Source organism: Triturus cristatus, chromosome 6 (genome assembly GCF_964204655.1).
Source record: "Triturus cristatus chromosome 6, aTriCri1.1, whole genome shotgun sequence".
Taxonomy (NCBI): Eukaryota; Metazoa; Chordata; class Amphibia; order Caudata; family Salamandridae; genus Triturus; species Triturus cristatus.
In genome coordinates this window covers 1,327,778,861-1,327,805,120 of record NC_140589.1, presented here as the reverse complement: position 1 = coordinate 1,327,805,120, position 26,260 = coordinate 1,327,778,861, and the positions used below count along the sequence as shown (strand labels likewise).

Here is a 26,260-nt window from a genome sequence, read left to right as displayed (position 1 = left end):
GCAACATTGTACAACAAAAGGCACATAGTTAAGTTCCTGATTAATAATTAGATGCATTTTTTTTATAGATCTAAAGAGATCACATAATCCGAGGAAAATAATTCAACTAAATAATAAAAGTTGCTCTTTGCATTTAATGGTGTTGGAACGAACGGCTAACCTGAGTCTCAATAGATTGTGCATCAAAAGGTAAGTCCTATGATGCAAACATGTTTTATTAATCGCATTCAGCAGGTACAGGGTAGTAAAGATCCTGTTTTATTTTCATATTTTCAGCTTGATTTGCCACACATTATGGTTATTATTGAATACCACCACGGATCATTGTTCAATATATATTTTTTGACCCTTATTGCTGCTAGGTATGTATTATGGCTTATTAATCAGGATATACTATCCCAGACACCTTAACTATTATATCCAACTGGAGGTTTTGCCCCATTTTCAGAACCCTATGCACGCCACAATTAATAAGCGGCTGTGATAAGTTGCTCGATTCCACACTACAAGATAAATTGCAGCATCTTGTTCAATATTAAATCTGCCCAATTGAAAGGTATGGTTCTTCTTTGGGCCCCGTCTTAATTATTATAGAGTATTCACAGGGAAGTTAATCCAGGATTTACTACGATATCTTTGAAAATCGGTAAAATTGGACCAATGATTGGTAGTTTAGATGTTTGAATAAAATAGTTAGATGTGTTTTACAAATGTAAAGCGATCATGAGTACGTAAACACTTTGGGAATCCAATGCAGAACAATTACTTGTGTCAAGTTACCTACATGGAACTTTTAAAATATTTTTATTGTATTAATAACGGTATTCTGTATATAAATTGGGACGAATAGTCACAGACTACAGAATGTAGCTAATATAGGAAGTCCTTTGAGGATGAGCTTCTGGCAAATACAAAGTTAATAGATATTGTTTGTTTATTTTATTGTGATCATAATTGAATAAATTAACGTTTGTCCTGAAGATTATGTTATTTTGATGGTTTCACCGAAACGCCGCGTCGCCAGATACACTCAACTGAGCACATGTCCAAAGGAACATAATTTTTATTGATTTCTTCAATTTCTGTTTTTTAGGATCATGAGAATTTCATGAATTTATCAGCTGTGTTTTCAAGATTGGGGATACTTTTTGATGTATAAAGTGGATAAGTGTAAATTTGTGTATCCATTGTTTTTATTATTTTTGAAACAGAATAAATAATTTTTTTTAAATCAATGGCTTAATTTGATGACTGTTTTATATGTATTTGTTATGTTTGTTTTCTTTTTGACTCAAGGACTGCTTTAGTTTGTAGGTTGATATTAAGTATGTTGTTCTATGTCTAATGTAAGTGGATTTATATGCTTTGTTTTATTAATGATTTATAGACTTTGATCGTTCATGGAGTTCCACTTCTTCCGATTATTCAAATGGTATAAATTAAGTGACTTTGAAAAGGGATTTTTAATGTTATTAGTACAAGTAAATCCCGTCCCTTCTCTCAGTATTGGGGGTGACGCCTTTGAGTTTTGTGAATCTCAACATTCCTCAGGAATGCAGGTGTATTCTCTCGAATTCAAGGCGGAATACACCTTAAAGACATGGAAACCGTAATGGAAACATTTCTGCCTATGGTGCCAGAAATCAAAACTACATCCTCCACTAGCATAAGCTGGCAGATAACGACCCTATCTCCTATCGCTAGCTCAGTCACAGTTGGTACATGCGTCTGCTCAGGTGCAGCTTACATCAATATCAAGATATAGATGCTCATCACATTTTCTCTTTCTGTTCCGGCAGAATCATCAAACAGTTCATGAAAGAATTGTGCAGCATTTTTTCCTTGAGTAAGGGCTCCTTCACGGACTGGCACCTGAACATAGTTCTATCTCAACTCATGAAGAGTTCATTTGAACCCATTCACAGATCAAACCTCATATTTCTCACATGGAAGATTGCCTTGTTACTAGCACTCACTGACCAGGAGAGGAGAGACAGGCTTTCTCAACTCAAGGACCTTCTTGCGTCACAGGCAATTTAGCACTTCTCTGAACCAATCCAAAGATTTATTTCCAATGATCCTAGGGATTTTCGGCTCAATAAACCTATAATATTTTGGGCTTACTTTACAAATTCATCACCACCAGCTGAAATGTCTATTCATATGCGAAGTATCACAAGAGAGCTCAAATGCTACTTAAATCGCACTAAGCAAATTATGAGAAATGACCAACTGTTAGACTCAGATGGACACACTGGTAAGGGTGAGCAAGTCATGATGGCAAGCATCGCTCGAATTTCAACTGCAATCCAGTTCTGCCACTCAAAGGCTGGCAAACCCCTCGCAGTGAAAACCAGGGCACACTCAACCATGACCGTTTCCACCTCAGCTACTTTGTTTGTGGAAGTGCCTCTGGAGAACATACATTGTGCTGTGACTTGGAAGAGTATATATTCACACAGCATTATTATCTGCAGCCGGCACAGAGAAGTGATGCAGCGGCTGGACAAGTTTCCTTTTGGGGCACGCTATTGGTGTTTGCGTGCGTGTTTTTGTCAATGACAGCACGCAATAGGCCAAAGGCGGGCGCATTACTCCGCCCATGGCCTATTGGTGTTTGTTACGCACAGCAGCAGCATAGGTTTCCAATTATCGTGCCCAGACACACACACACACACACACACACACACACACACACACGCGCACGCACGCAGCTCCCACATCTCGCACGTTTTTGTTGAAGTAGCATTATTAAACGGTAAGCCAACTTTTTAATACAGACCTGCATCTCAGGGGCACAGGGAGTTAAAAATGAAAAACACTACCCCCTGTAACATGCAAATCACATAATTCACTAAGATATGGCCAGGTATTAAGATCTTCCTCTCGGAAACAATACGGATTGTGTACTGTTTTATATTTCGATGTTACCGACAATTGATGCAGTGGTGCGATAGTAATTCCTATACGTTCAAGCAAACATTTTATGATTTCCAAATCTGTTGCCTAAAATGCTATTTACAGTCCTCAAAATTAAACACCAGACAGGCTTCAAAAACACGTGGTAATTTCCCTTTTTCCTGCCGCATAATTTGGCACTCCATGCCGTATAATTCTTGACCTTCGAGCAGGCGTCAGGACCGGGCAGGTTTCCAGTGCCGTCACCTGAGCAACCCCCCTAGATGGTGTGGGCCTCCTACGCCGCTTTTTAACTCAAGGAGCAATTTCAGCTCTTACTTTAGGTCTTACGCAAAGGGGGCACAACAGACTCCTCCCTGCACACATCACCTGTTTAGGAGACACTGTACTCCCTTTCATTGCCGAGTGGGAGGGTGATATTTTACCCCACCCACCACACATAGTCTGGACACCTTTCCCCACACTTTTCACTTCTACTGGTCCTGATGAAGCGCCATGGATCACTCTGACCACTGAAAGGCGCGAAACATGTCGACCATTTGACCTGTACCTTTAGTTACTACTAAACACATCACGTTTTAATTAGTAACATTTTTGCCACGTATTTTAATGTACCAAGGGTACCTTCTTATTAAACTAGTTTCCTTGGTAACCCTTAGGTATTTTTATTCCTGCACACACTACAGCCACCACTGACCCTGGTACTCCTCCTCCACATACCCGCATGCACCAATCGGCAGCGCTCTTAAAAGATCTCCGCTAAAGAGACCCTTCGGGGGACCCGTAGGGCATTGCACCGCCGGCCCGACGAGGAGCACCGCCCGATGATGAAGCATGACATCCCTCGGGGTGTGTGAGGGCAACAAGAGACACTGATGCTGTCTCCCCCCATCCTGAGTACCCCATCCTAGACCTCTAATACATAGATCCTTCTCTTTACTTTCCCTTTGTTGAGGTACGGCTTTGGTTGACTTTCAACCATACCGACCCTGGAACAGTGCCTTATAGTAATTACCGTATAATTCTAGTATCCCTTGTTATAGCCCTGACCAATGCCAAGATTCTTAGCTACAGATTCTTGACATGGACGAGTTGTAGTTTCTCTTACAGCGGTTACAAAACGCTCTTTTCTGTTTCTCTAGCTCCTGGCACACAGCATCTCGACAGAACTCCCAGCTCACGAGACCGTGCCACCAACCTCCAGCACGCGAGGACGCACCGGGAGCATGTGAAGCGCAGAGGCACTGTGTCCGGTAGGCGGATGTTTAACCCTTTGTTTCTCACTCACACACTTGAACCTTCATAGCCGCCCTTGAGGTGCAGAATTGAGCGAACCTGCAACAAGTTCCTAGTTCTTGGACCTCGTGAAGTGGCCCGGGTTGTGCGCTTCACACATCTTACTATGTCTCATCACCCAGTGAACAAAGATCGTGGAAGTGAAATTTCGCACAATATTCTTGTGTTTAAAATTAAGCGTCACGGCACTGCTCTTTTGCCAAAGCCTACTTTTTGTAGTCGGATTGGTTCGGTTTTCTTGTTCTTAACTTTATTTGTAAAAGTTTCCATCGACTTGAAATTCTGGAAGTTGACGAGATTAAATCACCAAGTGGCGGAATAATAAGCACTTCTTTAACCAAACATAATGACCAAAGGCCACGCTGACTGAAGAGCGCGCACACTAAGACCTACGTGCCTTACAAATTATGGTAATATAAAATGTGCTCATTATATTCTATCAACAACAAAATTCAGGTGGCAGTGGGGTGAGAGAATAGGGAGACCTAGTGAGGGAGGTCAAAAGAATGCCATAAGAGACTCTTCTGCCTATCCGGGGAAGCTGGCAATGATGCCTCTGGTTTTGCCCCTGCCCTGTGCATCAGAAAGCCTGCATTGCTTCTTCTGGTTCTGTTGCTGTCCTGGGAGTGAGAACAGTTTTCCCTGTGTGCGTTTGAAGCTTTCACGTCTGCTTCCGGTTTTGACACAAGTGCGTAGGAGAAGCTTGCAATATTGCTGCAAGTGCTGACCAAGTCCTGTATGTGAGGGAATCATTTGCACTGCTGCAGGTGCTGCCCCTGCCTGCCCTTTGTGTGAGGATAGTTTACAGTATTTCAGCCTGTGACGTCCCTGTCCTGTGTGTACGGGATGCTTGCACTGCTCCTGCAGGCAGGTGCTGCCCCTGTCCTATCCTGTGTGTGAGAAGAGCTTGCACTGTTCCTACTGGTTCTGTCCGTCTTGCAAAAAGAGCAAATGATGAACGGAATGCTAAACAAATCAAACATTCACCCCAGTCAGAGATCTAGATTTAATCCATCATTTTTTTGCTCACCACGCCGCAGCAGTTTGGACCTAGCCATACGCAAATCATTCTTGACCCTGCTGCTCGTGGGAACAGTCCAGCCCGAATGGCCAGGCCAGGTCCTCCCTCGACTAGAAAAACAAGTATTTGCAATGCAATAGGTCTCGCATTTGCTAGAGTTCAAGCTATTGGCATTGTAAATGACGATGCCTTTTATCGATCTGTTTTGAAAACCAACACATAAATAAAAGGCATTGTCATTTACAATGCCAATAGCTCAAACTCTCGCAAATACGAGACCTATTGCATTGGAAATGCTTGTTTTAATTATAAAGGACATAGATAGGGTATTGAAATAACTGATTGCCATTATAGCCTATGAGTGATACATACTGCTTTATTATGGTAAGTAACCTGGGTTACCCACTTCGACGAATCATTCAAGCATGGGAATCTGTGAAAGATACCAATACTGGAGAACTGCAGTTACAGTTAAGTAACTTATTTTCTTATTCCTGCTCAAGGTTTGTGGTTTGGAAGGATGAATGCCTGGTGCATGCTCTACGGGCAGGGCAAGTTTGTGTTTGAATACCTAATGCCAGAGCCTCCTGTGAATGTGGTAGAGATCTTGTTCCTCCTTTCTATAGTTCAGTGGCACTGGCTGTCCTTGTGAGGACACGCTGCTGAGCAATTATTGGCGGGAAAGCTTTTACTAATTGAATTGTTTGTACTGCTGATTTAGTATGCTGTTTGGCAGGCAGTCATCTAATGCTAACTCCTTTTCTGTGCAAGCAGGCTGCAACCAGTGCTAAACATTTTTTTTAAACTCTTGCAGCTGATTTTAGCCTTGAATTGGTAGTAGCATCCATGTACCATAAAGCTGAGACATTTTCGGTGCAGCAGATGAATAGACAGATGGAAAAATGCATTCTCTAGGTCTACGCTAAATTATCTGAATGGATGGACTGTAGAATATCAGCTACAATTCTGAAAGTTTGTTTCCGTATTTGTTTAGAGCCCTCAAATTTAAAATGGGATGCCTTTCTCCATTTTCAGCGGGGATAAAGAAAATGATAGTATAGATGCCCCGATATCTTGGGGCTTCTGGAAGCAGTTCTATAGCTGACCTTTTATAGTAATTTGGAGATTTCTAGCCATAAGTCTTGCAGATGTAAATGTCTGTTCGGTTTTGTTAGAAATGTTAAAATTACGATCATAGTTTATGATGAGCAAGACCCAACAGTAAAATGTTTTCATCAATGGTGTGAAGTAACCCCGAACTTTCCCTACCACCGGAATGTACGACATAGGGTTTGGGCTGACTGAAAAGTCATGTTCTTTGGACTTGTTCTGCCCTTGGAGGACCGTAACTTTACTTGCTGTCTTCCTCCAGATTGTCTTCCAGTATAAAGCAAGGTGGATTCATACTGTGGATAGTAGCTTCTCTGTAAGGATGAATAGTACTGTATGAACCTGATTGGTAGAAGCATCTGAGAATATGGTCTTCAACTGTAAGAAGAAAAATCCTGCCTCTTTGGCAGGATACGCAGATATCTGGCCGCATCGGTATCAGTCTACAGAGTTTTAAGAACGTTGTTTGCAAGCTTATAGAATAAACGCTGTAAATGAAAAATCATAATCATATCTCGTATTCTTGACTGCATCTCCGGCCCTTAAGTAAGTTATTTTAGCCAACCACTTTTTCCAAGCACTGCTCCCAGTGCCATATGGCGAAAGCCAGAATTTGATAGATCGAGGAATGCGTCAGTAAGAGCGGAGAACGTGTCCTCGCATTTCTTCATGATGCCTTTAACTTCTTCACAGTATTCTTCTGGCAACTTTTCCAGAGCCACAGTGGAATTAGCAATCTTTACAGACGTTGCTGGTAAGATGCAGTTTCTCTTGCGCATCGTATCCAAGTGTTTGCCATCACGGTCTGTATGAATCAAGCAGGAACACTGGTTGTATGGTTTTATTTGTGCTGCTGCCGATATAGCTTCCAACTGAGGCTTTGGAAGATAATTAAGCATTTAATGCTGTGAAGATATGACCCTCTCTATCAGTCTGAGTCCTGGAACTAACATACCACAAATTAAACAGTCCTTGACTACACGACCCAATTTGTGAAGACTGTAAATGCATTAAGTGTGGAGCTAACTACAGATCGTTCCTGACCCATATGAAGGACATGGCTTGAACAAGGACATTGAGGATTCAGCCATGGCACAGCAATGATGAAAAAATGAACGCATCAACCTCAGTCACTTGAAGAAAGGAGCAGACACCGCTTACCTGTGTGGCTGGGGATGTACAAGTGCCAAACAAAATAGTTTGATGTTTGTGAGGAGAAAAAAAAAAGAGAAGAGAAGAGCTCTGCAGATTCCCTGTTGTCTTGAAGACTTGCAGAATATAAGATGACCATTTGACCCATTGAGGAGGGTTTGAAGCCGGAGCCCACCATCTTATTGGCTGGACTTTGGGCCATGAAATGAGGTGGATGGCCTGCCTGTAGTCTATGAAAGTTGGCCCGTGTGTTTTTTAATGCCAACTGCTGCACTGAAATACTGCGAGGTTTACATGGACTACTGGAGGTTAACAGACTACCGTCGAGGATTATTCAAGGAACTGTATCCATCAAACAGCCAATGCTGAAGAACTCCCTTTTGGCAAAAGGACAATATAATAATCTGCAAGCCAGTTAAAGATCTACAACTATGTACATCTTATAGAGCGATATCATTATCCTATCAAAACTGATGCAAGCAGACTAAAGAAAATAGGAAACTTCATAAATGTAGGTTTGGTGTTTAGGGTAAACAGGATTTAGATAACCATATTGCAGCTTTTAAATCAGGCATGGATTGGGCAACTACTTCATTTTCACCACTAATGCAGTTTGAAGAAATGCAGACAAGGCTTCTGATCTTGTTAGATTGGATCATTTTTGGGCTACACTCGAAAGGTTTGGTTTTCCGGTATCTAGGCTCTTTATAGCACAAGTTATTATTTATAGGATTTTAAGTAACTCATTTGAAATAGGACATAGTACGTGTCAGATTGAAAAGTTACTTACCTGGCATCCAAGTTCCGTCGTGTATTCGCTCTAAATCCACAAACAAAATATCTTCGAGCATATGCAGATCCCTTCAGTCTGTGGAGATATTCAACTGTTATCGGATTCAGAGAGAATCCTGGGACTGATTAACTACCTTACACACCAACCTGATGCTTTTATATATATTTTATAAAGACCTTAGATGAGGCACTCACTGAACAAAGTTCCAGAAACAGAAAAAGCAAGAAGCAGGTATATGAGAATAAAATACTAACCTGTTCCCATATTAACTCTGCTAATTGATCGATAAGAGTTCCAATTTCTCTGAATTCACCAGAGTATTTCACATATGCCCAGGCACAGAGGGAGAGAAGTGCTGCACCCATGATAAGGTTACACAATACTGCTATTGTGTTCAAACCAATGAAGCCAGTCAGTCCTGCGATAATGTATGTGGCAAACATAACAGCAAAAAGCGTAGCAGGGGTACGTGCAGCATAAAATATGTTTTTTCCATCATTGTGCTTTATGAAGTTTGCATAGGTTTCGTCTATCTCCGTTTCAAGCTGGTCCTGGTAGCGCTGACAAAACTCCTCCCCTCCCATCTTTTTCACTGATCGGAACTGTTTGATAGCAGACTCCTTTAGATCTTGATGTTTTCGATCCAAGTCTGAAGGTGCAATGTATGGCTTATCTCCTCCACATACCTGTAAAATATGCAATTGTTAAGAGTAAGATTTTGGTGCATGAAGACGGATCGACTATCAATCTAGCTAACATTTTTTAAACCAAATTAGTCATAATACTTTGATACATAGCTGAAGAAAAAAAAACAAAAGGAAACAAATGACTACAATGTGAGCTTTTGCTAAATTATCAATTGCTACTTTGAACTTAAAAGCGGAGAGGAGTGGCATGGTGCAGTCCCGAGCAGAGTGGCTTGAATTAGAGTGGTGTAGATTAGAGTAGAGGGGAATGAACTGGAGCGCTGTGGAGAAGAACGTAGTGATATGGAGTGGTGTAGAGTGGCACTGAGTAGAGTGGAATGGAGTGTCTGAGTCGAGTGGGGTAGAGTGGGGTGAAGTACAGTGGAGTAGGGTGAAGCAGCGTGGTGAAGAGTACAGCAGTATTGTGGGGTGTCATAAAGTAGAGTGGCATAGAGTTGTGCTGTATGTAGTTGAGTGATGAGGAATGGAGTAAATTGGAGTGGCGTATAGTGGCGAGGCACAGAGCGGCGTTATGTGGAGTCGCATGTTTTAGAGTACAGCGGTGTGAAGTGGTGTGGAGTAGAACGGTGTGATGTAGAGTGGCAGCATGGAGTGGTGCAGAGTAGCACTGTGGAGTCGAGTGGCATACCATATCGTGGCCTGGAGTAGAGTGGAATGGCACAGAGTTGCACTGTGTAGAGTAGAGTGTCGCAGAGTGGTGTGAAATGGCGTGGCGCAGAGTGGCACTGTGTGGAGACAAGTGGCGTAGAGTGGTGTAATGTGGAGTAGAGAAGCGTTCAGGGGATTAAAGAGGCGTGGAGTAGACTGCCGATGAACGGAGTGGAATGGGGCGGCGTTGAGTGGAATAGGGCGACATGGTGTAGAGCAGAGGGGCACTGTGTGGAGCCGAGGGGCACTGTGTGGAGCCGAGGGGCACGGAGTAAAAAGGTGCAGAGTAGTACAGTTGTGGGTGTAAGTAACTAATAGCTCAATAGCGACGGCAGATAGCGTGAAAGCAATAGAAAGCCATATGCCTGTGTTAAAGGTAGGAAAGGACATGGCGCGTGCAGGAATAGTACGAAACACTTCTATTAAAAGAAAATTGAGCGCAAATAAGGAAGAAAACTTACTTGGTCCATGATCAAGGGAGGAGCTAACACAAGAAAGGAAGGGAAGCCTATGGGAGCTAAGCAATCGAAAGACTGGAAATGAGTGCCAAAGAAAGCAGCTAATGATGTATGCTGTGGGCAAGTTGTAAGTACACTGTACCACATCGCATGTGCTGTGCAGGCAAGACCTAAAAATGCATCAAGCTTTCAGGTTGCTGCCATGGCAGAACTGCAAAGGGGAGGTGAGGGGGAAATGGAAGAGGAGGATAGAATGAGGTCATTAAATGCAGCCATTTTGTATGCACCTTTCAAATATAAAGTTGCCAGCCCATGAATCACAGTTACAGATCAGTGCGGAAATTGTAGCTGATTAGAATGCCATGAAATTCTAAATAAACATACAGATCCAGCAAACAAAGTAAAAAAAAATTAAAAATCACTTAAAAGTGAAGCTATTTACATACAATAGGAATCACACAATAGTCCAGGGAAGTTAGTCTGTCATATGTTTTTGACCCAACTGTGTTTAGTTTTGACAGAGTATAATTTGCCGCGTTCATTTAACAAATCCTCACAGAGTTCAGAATAAGGCACACAAGAGTTAATAAGAATAAGGCACCCAGAGATTTGTGGAATTGCTCACATTTGTATTGGTTGAGCAGGAAGGGAATGCAAGAATCGTGCTTCAGAATGCATATATACTTTTCATCAATACTGTGGGCCATGCAGGGTACCAGCACCGCAAGGCGCTTATTCTTAGTCTCTCACTAGGTGTGGCAATGGTCAGTAGTTTGGCTCAGTGGTTTCTGCACGAGGCGCACCTGGACTGATGGGTGCAACTTCCCTCTTTGCTGCATGACCACAGTTGTGTTCTTCATAAAATTCAGCATGTCCTATAAAGCCAAAAAATAGTGGGATGCTAAGAAAAGAGGCTGCTTCTCCACATCTCCTGGAAGACGGAGGATGAAGATCCCCATATGATCACTATCCCAGTGAGTGTCCTACGCCTATAACCAGCTGAAGGACCTGTGGTCTACAACGAGAGGTACTGATTATTCTTGTTATACCGGTTGTTTGGCTGAGCTAAAAGGCATGGCGGAAAAGAGAGTAAGGTCCAGGATTAAGAGGCAAAATAGTAACTTTGGAAACCCAGGTTCAAATCACAGCAGTAGGAAGGAAAATGGTACTTGCCCAGTATGCATCTGTTCTTGGCATATACAGCTGTAGATTTATATACGTTAGCATAGATCGTCATCTGGTGTTGGGCTCGGATGTTTGCACTTTGTTTTTCTTCGAAGAAGTCTTTGTAGTCACGAGGTAGGTGATTCCTCCTTTTGGTGATAGTGCGCATGGGCATTGACTCCATCCTTAGATTGTTTTGCAGTAAGGGTGGTAATGGAGTTAGTAAGAGTAGAAAGTGATGTCCATGTATTTTGTATCCAAGTAAGATAATACTGCAACAGGTAAAGGTACCCAGGGAGGCAGGTGGGTGCATATGAATCTACAGCTGTATAAGCCAAGAACAGATGCATACTTGGTAAGTAGCATTTTCTGTTCGAGGCATTTGAGCTGTAGATCATGTGTGTTAGCATAGACTATAGCAGTTCTTCCCCAAGCGATGGCTAACCTGTATCTGTGGCAGCGGTTTGAAATGTTTTTAAAACAGGCTGGCCCACACTAGCTTGTTTTGCTAACACATCTACACAATAGTGTTTTGTGAATGTGTGTGGCGTAGACCATGTTGCAGCTTTGCAAATGTCATCTAAGGGTATGTTCCCTAAGATTGCCATGGAAGCCCCTAATCTGCATGTAGAATGCGCTTTAGGGGGGGAACTGTTAAGGTGCGTTTAGCTTTGAGGGAGCATATTTGTATGCACTTAACTATCCAGCGTGCAATACCCGTTTTTGAAATGGGGTTGCCTTTATGTGGTGGTGAGAAATCAACAAAGAGTTATGTCTTCCTAAAAGGTTTGGTTCTTTCAATGTAATAAAGTATCGCTATTTTTACACCTAATGTGTGAAGAGCACGTTCTGCTACTGAGTCTGGTTGAGGAAAGAAGACTGGTAGCTCAACAAACTGGTTGAGATGAAAAGCAGAAACAACTTTGGGTAACAATTTTGGGTTAGTCCTAAGAACCACTTTATTTTGGGGAATTTGTAAAAATGGTTCTTGTATGGTTAGTGCCTGGAGCTCACCAACTCTCCTAAGAGATGTGATGGCTATAAATAAAACTACTTTCCAGGTTAGAAATTGTAATTCGCATCTGTGCATAGGCTCAAATGGTGAGCCCATGAGCCTTGTAAGGACTATATTAAGATTTCACACGGGAGAAGGTGGAAGTCTAGTCCTTCCATAAAGGCTTTGATAGCAGGTACTCAAAATAAAGACAAGTGTGGTCGGTTTTGTAGGTAAGCTGCTATAGCGGCAAGATGCAATCGTATAGACGTATATGCTACGTCAGCACGTTGTAGGTGTAACCGATAGCAAATTATCTTTTGAGTTGAGGCATCTAATGGATAGATTTGGTTTTTAGTACAGTAAATTGCAAATCGTTTCCATTTTGCTGCATAGCATGCTCTTGTGGTAGGACGTCTAGCCTCTTAAATGACGTTCATGCAGTCTAATGGGAGGTTAAGGTAGCCAAATAAGACTTCAGGTGCCAGATCGCAAGGTTGAGACTGCGGTCTGGATGTCTTATCTCTCCATGGTTCTGAGTGAGATGCTTGGGGAGTGGTATAGCTTGTGATGAGGAGCTATTGATTGTTCCAACAGGGTTGTGAACCATGGTTGTTGAGCCCATGTGGGAGCAACTAGGATCATTGTGAGGGATTGTTGAGTGAGCTTCCGAACCACTAATGGAATTAGCGGGAGTGGTGGAAAAGCGTAAGCTAATTTCCCTGACCAAATGATCCATAGCGCATTGCCTTTGGACAATGGGTGTGGATTCCTGGAATCGAAGTTTGGGCATTTTGGTGTACGGCGAAGAGATCCATTTGTGGGTAGCCTCACATTTGGAAGAATGGGAGGAGTACTTGGGGATGTAGTTCCCATTCGTGGATCTGTTGTCTCTGACGACATTAGATCTGCAATCTGATTGTCTACTCCTGGGAGATGTTGTGCAAGGAGGTATATGTTTTGAGGAATGGCCCATCTCCAAATGCTCTAGAATAATTGTAAGCAGTTCCAGATGGTTTATGTGGCGCTGTTTTTGTTGTAGTGTCCACATGCCCTGAATGTTATGTGTCTGAAGATGAGCTCCCCAACCAGTGAGGGATGCGTCTGCTGTTAGTACCATCTGTGGAACCGAATCGATGAATGGCCACCCCTTGGAAAGGTTTTGTGTATTCCATCACTGCAGAGAGCGATGAGTGCAGCCATCCACCAACACCAGATCGTTTAAATGACCTTGAGCCTGGTTCCACTGATGTGCTAAACATCCCTGTAGGGGACGCATTTGGAGTCTTGCGTAAGGAACAATTAGAATACAAGACACCATCATTCCGATCAACTGCATAAACACTCGGGCTGGTAGTGAGTGTTGGGGTTGAAATTGTGATATTAGAGTTCGCATGTTGAGTATTCTGACTGGGTTGGGGTACGCTAGAGCCTTGCGGGTGTCTATTGTAGCTCCTAGATACGCTTGCGTGTTGGAGGGTTGCAGATATGACTTGGTGAGGTTTACAGTGAATCCCAAGTCGTGAAGTAGTTGAACTGTTTTGTGAGTGTGGTGTAGGCAACTGTGTTGAGACTTGGCTTTTATTAACCAGTCGTCTAAGTAAGGGAAGACGTGAATGCGTTGTCTTCTTAAATGAGCTGCTACTACTGCTAGGCACTTGGTGAACACTCAGTGCTGTAGTGACCCCAAATGGGAGGACTTTGAATTGATAGTGTTGTCCGTCCACCATGAATCTGCGATATTTCCTGTGAGCCGGGTGAATGGGAATGTGAAAATAGGTGTCCTTTAAATCTAGAGTGGAAAGAAAGTCGCCTTGCTGAAGTAATGGGAGCACCTGTTGTAGGGTGATCATGTGGAAGTGGTCTGATTGAATGTGGAGGTTTAGCTGTCTGAGGTCCAGTATGGGCCTGAGAGAGTCATCCTTCTTGAGAATCCAAATGTATAGGGAGTACACTCCTGTTGCTTGGTGATGTAAGGGGACTGGTTCTATTGCAGGTTTGTCTAACAGAGAGAGGATCTCTTGTTTTAACAGGGTGAGATGTTCTGGTGACATTGCGCGCTCTCTGGGGAGGATTGTTGGTGGAGTGCTAGTAAGTTCCAGGCAACAACCATTTTGGATAATTTGTATTACCCACTTGTCTGAGGTGATGGAATTCCAGACAGGTAGGAACTGTGAGAGACGTTCCCAGACGGGAGTGGAATGGTCAGGGGGGTAGTCACTTTGTTGGCAGGGGAAGTGCGGGTGGAGTTGCCTCTACCTCTGCCCTCGTTATTGTTCCCTCTGTATCCTCCGCGAAAATAGCCTCTGGAGGGACTAGATTGATTGTTCCCTTTGTAAGAGGAGGAGGGATTTTCTGATGAAATTGTTTTTGATCCACCTCTGTAGAAGGAGCGATGAAAGGAGCCCCTGGTAGAAGGTAATTGTAGGGCTCCCATGGATTTTGCAGTGTCAGTATCTTTCCTCATTTTTTCTAATAAAGTATCCACTGTTGGACCGAAAAGATGTTCTTTATCGAAGGGATGACTGAGTATGGAGGATTGTACTTCCTGCTTGAATCCAGAGATTCAAAGCCAAGTCCGTCTTCGGAGGAGTATGCTAGTGTTATTAGCACGCAAAGCTGTGTCTGCAGCATCTAGGGCGCATTTTATGGAAGTGTTTATGATGAGCTTTCCTTCCTGAATGAGTTCATTACCTTTGGCCTCCTGTTCTTCTGGCAAATGCTGTTGAAGTTTTTCTATTTCATCATAATGTGCCCTGTCCTAACGTGCCAATAAGGCTTGAGCATTGGCAATACGCACGAGTTGGCAGTTTAGGAAGCTACTCTTTTGCCCGATGCATCGATAAGCTTTGACTCCTTATCAGGAGGAGGAGGAGCGTCACCAGTTGTTTGAGAGTAAGCTCTCTTGCGGGAATTAGACACAACAAGAGAGTCTAGTGGTAACTGACCTCATGTATACAGGGTCTGAAGGAGCGGCCTTGTATTTGTTATCTACCAGAGCTGTTAGTTTTCGGGCTCTAACTGGATCCTTGAATACCTTGTTTGCATGCTTTAACATGCCTTTTAGCATGGGTAGAGTTGTTAGATCTCGGGGAATGTGTAATCGTTTCTACAAGGAAATCCTCTTCTAGGGGGTCACTATGTAGTTCTTGGGCAGCCCTGTTGATGAGTTGCGCAAAACCAATATTGCCGTCAGGTGGGGAAGGTCTAGAGGGATATAGATCTGGGCCATTAGGTATTTCTGGATCCTTATCGTAATCATCCCATGGGTTAGTGTTGTGTGGTAAGTCTGTCTTGCGGGATCTGATGATCATCGTACCCATCACAATCCCCATCACCGAAATTGTCATCCTGTAAGTCTGGTGATATTGGAGGTGGGGAATTTTATGGTGCGATGTTTGGAATTGGAGGAGGAGATGGAGGTATATAAGGGGGAGAAGGGTTGGTACCCATGTCTTTTTGCTTAAGAGGTATAGGGGCCTCTTGTGGGAGGTCTAACTTCTGTTTTTTGGGAAGAGTAGCCAGAAGGTATCCAGTTTTGGGATCAATACTGAGTTTTTTCTGTTTTGGATCAAGAGTTGGTTCTTCAGATGGAAGTTCTTTGGAAGGAGTCTCCATCCCTTTTGGATTGGATTTCGGCATCGAAGATTTTGGTTGAGTCTTTGGGTGCTGAGTGTTTGGGAACTAGTTCTTAAGTTTTAGCTGGTTTAGGCTTTGTCGTTTTCGGAGTGGCTTGTTTTGGCTCCGAACTTTTCGGAGCAGAGGTTTTCAGCTCCGATCTTTTAGGTGTGGAGCTTTTCGGCTCTGAAGATTTCGGCTTGGACGACTTCGGTTCTGGCTCCTTTGGTTGGAAGGGTTTTGGCTCCGAGGCTTTCGGCGCCGAAGATATCCTCCGTACTGACGACATGGGAGGAGTCCCGTGTTTGTCCTTATGTTTCGGTGCCGAAGGTGTTGGTTCAGCACCTGACTGGGATCGGCTCGAGCCCGAAGGCTTGTGTTTGTGCTTCGTAGCCGGGCCAGAGGGCAGGGCATTTGAGACTTTAATGGTGTCAACCGGAGCAGAGGGCGAAACCGGGGCCTTTCCCTTAGGTTGAGTGGGCAATTGGGGTTCTGTACTCACGGTCCGGAGTGACACTGAGGTCTTCCATGTCGGAGTCGGCTTCGGACACGGAGACCAGTTCTACTTCGGCTTCTGCGGCAGGACTGTGTTGGATCTCGTCGCTGAAGATGTCTGGTATGGAGCTGCTGCCGCGTTGCATCTTGTAGCATCGAGCCCGACGATCACGGATGGTCTTTTTCGATTGGAATGATCGACATTTTTCACAGGATGATTGAGGGCTGAAATTGCCATTCTATTTCTTCTGAAACATCAGTTGTGAATCGCTTCTAAAAACTTTGTACTCTGGCACCTACAATCTTGCATCTGTAATGTGAAAAATTACTACAAATCGCAGACCGCAAACTAAATAAAATAGGACTTTAGGAGCTTCTCATGCCTGAAACAGAGCAATCTTTGTTACATAATCCACACACCCATAATGCCAACAATCATGTCCCCCAGAACAGCACATCTGCCTCTGCTACTACAATAAACTACTGCTGCTCCCCTGGGGTGCATCAGTACTGTTCTCTTGGTGCACCTCATTCTACGCTTTAATGCAACCCATCACCAGAAGCCAGGCATCCTACTGAGCAACAATGGATGGTGATGCAAAACCTAGACTGTTTGAAGAAAATAGCCCTGGGATTAGCTAGGGTTCGAGGAGGGCTGCAAGACATGTGCAGGATAGTGTAGTGATGCCCTAACCATGCCAGCATTATAAAAATGAAGGTACACTGCTCCTGAACATCCATATCATCCAGTGGATCTGAAGCAACAAAGGAAAGTCGTAAGCGAACATTCCATACCAGCTCAAAGTGTGTCCTCCCTCTAACCATACCACCAATGTCTGCTGACAATGAACCGATATTTCTAGTTGTTGCAGATTGCAAAAAGTCTACCTATGGCAGTCCAATCTCAAGAGTAATTGGGTGGGATCCAGCTTCCATTTGTGAAAGCCTCCTTTGAATCTGCTCAGTGCTTCCACCCAAGCAATGTTCACTCCCGACACGGGTTCTGCCGACAGGAGGATACGGCAATGGAGACTTCTCAGCTGTACTCGAACCCCGGTTAGTTTACATAAATCGTGGATGCCCTACTGTACATTTCTAGCAACATCACAGCTCCTTGAATTTGGGGCCAAAAAGCCTGGAACACCAGGTTAATCGCTCTCAATTCCAGTGCATTTATCTGTCAAAGATAATCTTATTCCAAAGAGTGACATATGCAAGAGGTGGGTGCTCCACCCATCCATGGAGATGGGTTGTCAGCTGGTGAAGGTGGCTTCTGGGCTTTTACAAGAGGTCAAATAATGGTGAAATTAATTCTCCCTGTTCTTCAGTGGCCACCTGCTCCACTGTATCCATGTTGGACTCTTTCACTGGCGCCAGAAATGGCTTATATAGCCCATGATCATGCACAGTGGGAGGTAGAGACAGTTATCATGATTGTGGCAAATTGTTTTGAACTACACAATACTAATCTTTTTTGCTGCCCCTTCTAGCTCATAGCCTTCTAGGCACTATACTTGAAGCGGTCTTGGGCTGTATGACAGTCCTTATTGCTGAAACACTTCCTGCCCATCGTTGTTACATTTATTTTCAGTTTCTGAACTGAAATGGGGGCATACCATTTTCAGCTCTAAACCTTAATCAAAATTAATTGGTAGTCATTGGCCCAGTACCCCAGAAACAAGGTACAGATAATTCTCCAGATGTGTGTGGATATGGTTATACTGTTTACTGCTACGTCTATTACTGGGGATTCACAGATAGACAGCGGCTGAGTCAAACATATAAATGATCCAATGCTAGTCTAAGTAGAAAACTTTAATGGCATTATTTATCTTCTAACATTTGGTCTGGCCAGTTTGAGCATGGCAGGCAGTAACAAAGGCTATTGCTCTTAAAGAGGAATGTGGGAATCATATTTTGCCTAACATTTGGGCGTGGATGGTGTTGACAAAATGTTGAGTGGTGTGCAGTTGTCTAATCCATCAGTGTGGTACATAATTCTTAGCGCTGAAGACCATCTCACAGGGCTGCACTTGGAGTAGGGAGAAGGACTATGGGGGATCCTTCGACTTTCCAATGAACCATTCTGATTAGATAAGCATAAGGATTGGGGCTGCATCGAAGTGAAACAAATCTATTGAGACTATTCTTGAAAAAAAGGTAAATTTGATACAATTTCGATCTCGATCTTCCACAGTTAAAAAATCCTACTAGTGATAGATTTCTTACCTTAAGAATTACCCCCAGGCGGACCCATACGCGTGTGTCTACTGCCTGGGGCGTGACTCCAAGTCGTGCCCCGACTGCCGGGCCATGGCGCCGAAGACTTTGCGGGAGCGGTCCCGAAAGTTGCTGGAAGTCCGGCAGTCGACTCTGTGCCGCTCAAGGTCCCGTGGGAGGTCGAGGGACCAGACGCGGAGCCATCACCATCGTTCCTCTGGATCTAAGTCTTCGAACCCGGGGTCAGGTAAGCCAGAGCATTCCAAAAAGAAGTCGAATAAGCGTTGTCGTTCCTAGACTTACCCTCGCGGGTGAGGGTGGTGCCACCCTGGCGGCTCCGGCGGAGCCTGGGATGCCGCCGCCAGCCTACCCACCCTTTCTGTGTCCGTTGGCAACGCCTGCTCAGGTGCAAGAGTTTCTTGGTGCCATGGCCCGACTCTTCGGGCCGTCTGGCCCCGCCAGCGCGCCTACGGGCCCGACAGGAGGTCCTGTCCTTCCACTGCCGACAGCTTTGGTGCCGCAGGACCTCTTGGGATCCGGGATGAGACCCCGGTCGACTCCGGTTGACCTTCTAACACCTCCACCGACCCCACTTCGGCGCCGATGGGGCCCTTTTTCCCCTATGTCCGTCCTCCTTATTTTCAGTCTGTTTCGCAGACTTCGGAGGAAGGGGAGGACTGGGAGGGGTCTGAGGACCCTCTCACACAACAGTGTGATTATGATCCGGACTGGGCAGAGGATTTGGGGGATGCCAGTGGTCTTGACATCTCACCTGACCGTGACATGCTGTCTCCTCCTGCCATGGCTACGGAGGAGGGTGCCAGTTACGCAGTGGTAGTACGTAGGGCAGCAGAGGCCCTCCACCTTGACCTCCCTACAGTGGTCGTCAGGACTAACCCCCTGACAGAAGTGCTTAAGCCGGCGGCAACCTCTTCAGAGCCCTTGCTGCCATTTAATGATGCACTTTAACGTCCTTTTGGGCACTTGGTCCAGGCCCAACACAGGGCTCCTGTGAACAGGAACGTGGCATGACACCATCGCCCGGCTCCGGGCGACCCTCTCTTTCTCTCCCAACACCCCACTCCCGAGAGCTTGGTTGTCCAAGCCTCTGCTTCCCAGGGGCACGTTCCCTTTCACACCTCCGGATAGGGAATCAGAGAAGCTGGAGCAGCTTGGCAAGAAGCGGTTTTCATCTGCCAGCTTAGGGCTGCGGTCGGTGAACACCGAATGCCTCTTGGGTCGTTGGGCTGAAGGCATTCATTCCCTCTTTCAAGGGGAGAGTAGTGCAGGTGTTCACAGACAACACCACCGCCATGTGGTACTGCAACAAACAGGGCGGGATGGGGTCGTGGATCCCATGTCAGGAGGCTCTGCGTCTCTGGACATGGCTGGAACATCAGGATATTTCCCTGGTGGTTCAACACCTGGCAGGTTCTCTGAACGCCAGGGCGGACGAACTCAGCCGCCGGTGCATGATGGATCACGAATGGTGTCTGCACTTGGAAGTGACACACGGTCTCTTTCAGCAGTGGGGAGAGCCTTGGTTAGATCTATTTGCCACCGAAGAGAACGTGCAATGTCATCAGTTCTGCGCGTTGGAATTTCCAAGGCGGCACTCGCTAGGCAATGCTTTTCGTCGCGAGTGGAGTTGCGGTCTACTATACGCCTTTCCGCCTATACCATTTCTACCCAGAGTGCTGAAGAAGATCAAGCGTGACCAGGCCCATGTCATTCTTGAGGGTCCAGACTGGCCTCGAAGAGTATGGTATCCCGAGCTACTCAGCCCCCCGATCCAACTGCCAGGACGGTCTTCCACCCAAACCTGTCCAGCCTCCACCTTCTTGCGTGGAGATTTGAGCGGCGTCAGTTGACGTCTTTTGACCTGCCTCCCTAAGTTTGTGATGTAATCTTGGCAGCCAGGCGTCCCTCCACTAAGACGGTATACGCATGCAGGTGGAATAAGTTTGTGGCATGGTGCACAGCAAAGGCTGTGGATCCCCTTTCTGCCCCCTTTCAGAGACCCCTTTCTGCCCCCCTTTCAGAGGTCCTTCTATTCATCCTTTCTTTGGCCCAGCAGGGCTCTGCTCTGAGCACTATCAAGGGCTAGCTCTCGGCTATTTCAGCCTTTTTACGGCTTCCAGATCAGCCTTCCCTTTTCAAGACCCCCGTTGTAAGTAGATTCTTGAAAGGCATTACTCATCTTTTTCCTCCTGTTCCATTCATAATTCCTCAGTGGGACTTGAACCCGGTTCTGACATATCTAATGTGTGCTCCCTTTGAGCCACTTCACAACTGTCCTCTTCGTCTTCTCACTTTAAAGACTGCTTTCCTGGTTGCCATCACCTCTGCCAGTAGAGTGAGTGAGCTCCAGGCTCTTTCTTCTAAACCTCCTTTTCTCTCTGTCCATCCGGACAAAGTTGTTCTAAGGACTCGTCCATCTTTTCTGCCAAAGGTGGTCACTGCCTTTCACACCGCGCAGACCATCACTTTGCCCACCTTCTTTCCGCATCCCTCGAAAGATGAAGAGAGGCTCCACCGTCTGGACCCAAAACGTGCGCTCTCATTCTATCTGAACTGCACTCAACAGTTCCGGGTGGATGACCAGCTCTTTGTTGGCTACGTGGGTGTCAAGAAAGGTCGGGCCGTGCACAAGCGGACCATCTCTCGGTGAGTCGTTCTGTGCATAAAGGCTGGTTATTCTTTGGCTAAAATGGAGCCTCCGGTGGGGCTGCGCGCTCATTCTACCAGGGCGACGGCAGCCACTACTGCTTTGGGTCGGGGAGTTCCCTTGCATGACATCTGCCAGGCAGCTACATGGGCCTCGCTGCACACGCTTACCAAGCATTATTGCCTGGACAGCCAAGTCCGGAGAGACGGCTTCTTTGGCCAGTCTGTTCTCCAGGATTTTCTGTTGTGATCTTGGTTCGCAGACCCACCACCCGGGTTGGTATTGCTGGGGTATCTATTCTAAGGTAAGAAACCTATCACTATGTGTTTCTTTCAGATGCACAAGTTACTTACCTTCGGTAACGATATATCTGTAAGAAACATTAGCAGTGATGGATTCCTTACCGCCCCACCCATACTGCCAGTTCTGCGAACTGATTTGGTCATCCCTTTCAGGGCCCTAGTTTCATGGCACCAGTGGTCAGTTTCTTGCATGGCTCTGCGTCCCTGGTGCGGGAAGTCGTGTACAGAACTTACGTCCGCGTGTGTGGGCGCGTCTAAGTAGCTCCAGCGACGTCATCTCGGCACCGACGATGCCAACGGCGCACGCGGAGCCGCATGACAATGCCTACCGACGTGCAGGGGTACTGCTGACAAACTTTCCGGATCCAGTCTGACGCCTGGGGGTAAGGAATCTATCACTACTAATGTTTCTTTGAGATATATCGTTACCGAAGGTAAGTAACTTGTGCTTTTTTCACAGTCTACTTTTGCCAGATAAGATTGTATTGTTGTACCATTTCCTAAAACACTTCAACAGAGAAGCCCTAGGTCAGGAGTGTAAAGTTGAAAACAAATGGCAAAAAATAGACTAATAGGCAGAATGAAAGAAGAATCTGCAATGAATGTGCGCTGCCCCTAAAAGGACCCAGTCTTGATCGAATGACAACCTCTCACCGTTAAACAACATAGACCTGGACAAAGGCAGAGTTTTTCATTACTTCAAATAAGATTCCTAAGATGCATAACTAGGATTACAAGAGACTTTTCTTTCTGCATCACAAGATCTTCATTGGCAGTCATGAATGTGGAATACAGTAGAAAACCTATCCCTAGGAGCATGCTCCAATGATAAAAGAAGGCATCCAACAGAGATGTTTTTTGTTTTAAAGGACAGCTTGTCCAACTAACATGTCCATTCTAGAATCGGAGTCCACACAACAGCGTTTGGGGATAGTGTTGATAGATGCCAATGTGGTTGCTTACAAACCTCTGACGCAGCAAAGTCCACCAGCTGCTGCTTTTCCTTTCCCTTGATTGGAAAACATATTTTCCGTTTTGGTGCAGTAGTCCATGCCTTGTCCATTCTTGCCATGGAGGGGCCTTATCAGAGCGCAAATGGCGGGTAATGTCCCTTCTAGCACCAAATAAACCCATTGTCACTAAACCTGGTTGTCCGTCGACCTCCCCCACTCATCCATGAGGCCATAATCCTCATTTTGGGTTCTGGAGTAACAGCCCTACATTCAACCCTGAACAACGCGTCATTTATGTGGGAACAGTTTTGCTGGATGACTGGGCAGTCTCGTGTGCTAGAATGTACCACCCTTCAACATGAACATCTCAAACAGTGAGAACCCAAACCCTGCTCCATTCTGCTTAGCTGGTTGGGCTATAATTGACCCTGTGCAAGTACTTAAGTGATGCAAGCCTCGGTCACACAGACAATAGGAACCCGAAGGGCTATCTTTGCTTCTGCCCAGTCTGCGTCCTCTAACACCTCAAGATCTGATTTGTAACCAGCTTTCTCGCAACTGTAGAAGGGGGCTCGGGTTATTAACCAGTGAGCGATATAACTTGGAAAAGCGGTTTTCATGTAGGGTTTCTATTTCAACTTTGGATTTCAGCAGATTGTATTCAGGAAGGGCTTCAAGTTCACTTGCATAGGTCTCCAGGGCGTGGCACAATTGCAAATATCGGTAGAAATGAGTCGTTAGCATGTCACATGTTTCTGCTAGAAGTGTGAATGAATGCAATCGCCCATCTAAAAAGAGCCTAGTTTTGATAGATCTCATTGCAGAAACCCCACAATCTCAGTATAATCCACTCAAATGGAGTTTGGGCAGTCAAGAACCCCTCCCATTTGATCCATTAAAGGGTAAGTGTAACTCATTTTTCCCAAACTTACCTTAGTGTGCATACTGATATGAAGTGTGCATAATGATATACAGACCACTGAATTAGCTAATTATCTGACTCCACTCACCACAGACTTTGCCAAAATAGTGCTAATCAGTGACTTGAACTGATGACCATCTGAAGAAGGGGAGAGTCGGAGTTCTAAAGAGCTCACTGACCTACTAATTAATATGAATCTAGAAGGACATAACACAACCCACCCATATTAAAGGTCATGTATTAGACCAATTATGGACCGCTAATCTCTCGGTCCTCGACTAACTGGTACAGCCATGCACTTGGTCGGATCATCATCTCATTTACTTTTCAATAAATGGTCTATCCATAGTTAAACCACAGAGCGACATGCAACCAATGACCAGGAATTGGAACTGGACTTGCCTACCGGAGTTTAATATGCCATACAAAAATCCAACAACAATGTCCAAATTCCAAAAGATCTCCCCAGTTCGACTGGAAGAACTTAGAAACCAGGTTCAGTCTGGCTCCTCCAATGACCACTGTCCTGCTAGGATACAAAAACTGCTCTCTCATTTCCCGGCTACCTTTCTCTCTCTTCTAAATACCTCTCTAGAGCAAGGGGTAGTCCCACTCGCCTTCAAAGAGGCAGTTTTAGTGCCAATGCAAAAAAAAAAAAAAAAGCAGGAGTAGACCCTAGCATCCTGAGCAACTATAGGCCTATCTCGCTCCTTCCGTACCTGGCCAAATTGCTGGAGGCACATGTAGCTAAACTCCTATGTGCCTTCGTCGAAGAATCCAACTTCTTGAATTCCCATCAGCCTGGTTTTAGACCATTGCACTCTACAGAATCAGTTATTTTGAGTGTTGTGGATGACCTGAAGGAAGGAGCAGACAGGGGGTGTACACGGGCCTTGGTACTTTTAGACCTGTCCGCTGCCTTCGATACCGTGGATCATTTCATCTTAACGGATAGGATGGCAGCGGCAGGTCTGAGGGGATAGCTCTGGATTGGATGCTTTCCTTCTTAAGGGAACGCTCCTAGTCGGTTAGACTGGCTCCCTTCAATTCCTCTCGGGTTAACACCACATGTGGGGTACCTCAGGGGTCCTCTCTTTCGCCCCATCTGTTTAAAATATAGATCTGTCCTCCGATTCATGCTCTTCAAGAAAAAGGAGTGAAGGTATATAATTATGCAGATGACATGCAGTTGATATTCCCGCTTGAGGATACAAATGACTCCAAGGGCTTATTGCAACATACTATGCTTTTCATCAAGGAGTGGATGACTCAAATATCTCAAATTAAACTGATAAAACAGAGATAATTATCTCTAATAACAGAATAGAACAGTGGATACCTGTACACTGGCCAGCTGCATTGGGTACCCCTCCCATACCCAGAAATTCAGTTAAAAGTCTGGGAATCAAGATAAACGCTAATATTTCCATGCAGCAACAGATCAGCCTGGTTTCATCCGCATGCATGTATCAATTGAGGACCTTCAAGAAAATCAGGACATTTTTCTCCAGGGAGGCAAGCATAGCTGTTTTGCTTGCCCTAATAATGTCCCGGTTGGATTATGCCAATTCCATTTTCCCTGGACTCCCTGCTAACCAGACTTCTAGGTTACAGCGTATCCAAAATCAAGCAGCCAGGCTGGTCTTTCAGCAACAGAGACACTGCCACACTAAACCGCTGATGAAGCAGCTTCATTGGCGTCCTGTGATATAGCGATCTATGTTCAAGACCGGTTGTATGGTCTTTAACGCACTACATGATACAGGTCCCAAGTTCATATCCACTAAGATCTCAAGATACTTGCCTAAACGGAATCTTAGATCGGCCACAATGAACATGTTGACGACTCCTAGATTTAAACGAAAGAACAGGTGGCTCGCGCTTTTCGGTACTAGGCCCCACACTCTGGAATCCTCAACCAATCGAAATCAGATTAATCTCAGAATATACCAGTTTTAGGAAAAAACTAAAAACATGGTTATTCACCCAAGCCTATTGTTAGAGTCCTGGAGGACATCTCCCCTCTCCCCATAGCGCCATGAGACCGTTGGTATACGTGCGCTTTATAAATTCCATAAACATAAGATGCCAGCATTTCAATGTAGTTACAGTAGCTGGAGGATGCTTCAGCCATTTGTTCGATCATAAAGTCGGTGGAGCAATCAAGCGTTGATATACTCGAGCTCTGACCTTATACAGCAGCATCGTGGTTGGCTAACAGCCAGTAGTAAAAGGCTGATGTCTACCAATTCAAATGCCCCTTTGTATGGAGATGACACTTTATAAACACGATTCTGAGTTGTTTAAACGCCCAGAGTAACACAGATAGCAGACTGGGGCAACTGAAGAGATTTTGGTGTGATGCTGTATGGAATATTTTGAAATACATACAACAGGTAGAGAAGGGAAATCATTTTAAACAAGGCACCGCCACCTGATAGAGTAAGCATGACTGAGCTCCACATCATCTCCTGCCTAACATCAGCAAGGGGCACAATATTCAAATCCCAAGCTCTCTGCTCATTCCAAGAGACTTGCATACCCAGCTACAATCCAGTGATCACCTTCAGTGACCATGGTAACTAGTAACCAGCATGTAGAGTCATTTGTACCAATTAACAAGCCAGAGGCTTCTCCGAATATCTGCAGTATCTGCATCAGTCTAAGCACCAAAAACTCTGGGCTATGAACAAAAACTAAAATATTATTGCCGTACAATGAGATTGTGTTTAACCCGTTCGCTGCGTTCGTCGGCCAACGGCCGTCGCGAGCACTACCTCTGTAGTGCTGCGCACGTCCGTTGGCCTACGCCGCCCTGCC

General features: G+C 45.0%; 1 protein-coding gene across 2 annotated transcripts in view; it reads right to left on the bottom strand.

Annotated features, from left to right (window-relative positions):
- ATL2 (atlastin GTPase 2) overlaps positions 1-26,260 on the bottom strand; it is a 653,233-nt gene that overhangs the window by 31,485 nt on the left and 595,488 nt on the right. For both annotated transcript variants that reach the window (XM_085612325.1, XM_085612324.1), the window contains exon 12: positions 8,546-8,977. In XM_085612325.1, the coding sequence (XP_085468451.1) occupies positions 8,546-8,977 (432 nt within the window). The remainder of the gene's footprint in view (positions 1-8,545; positions 8,978-26,260) is intronic.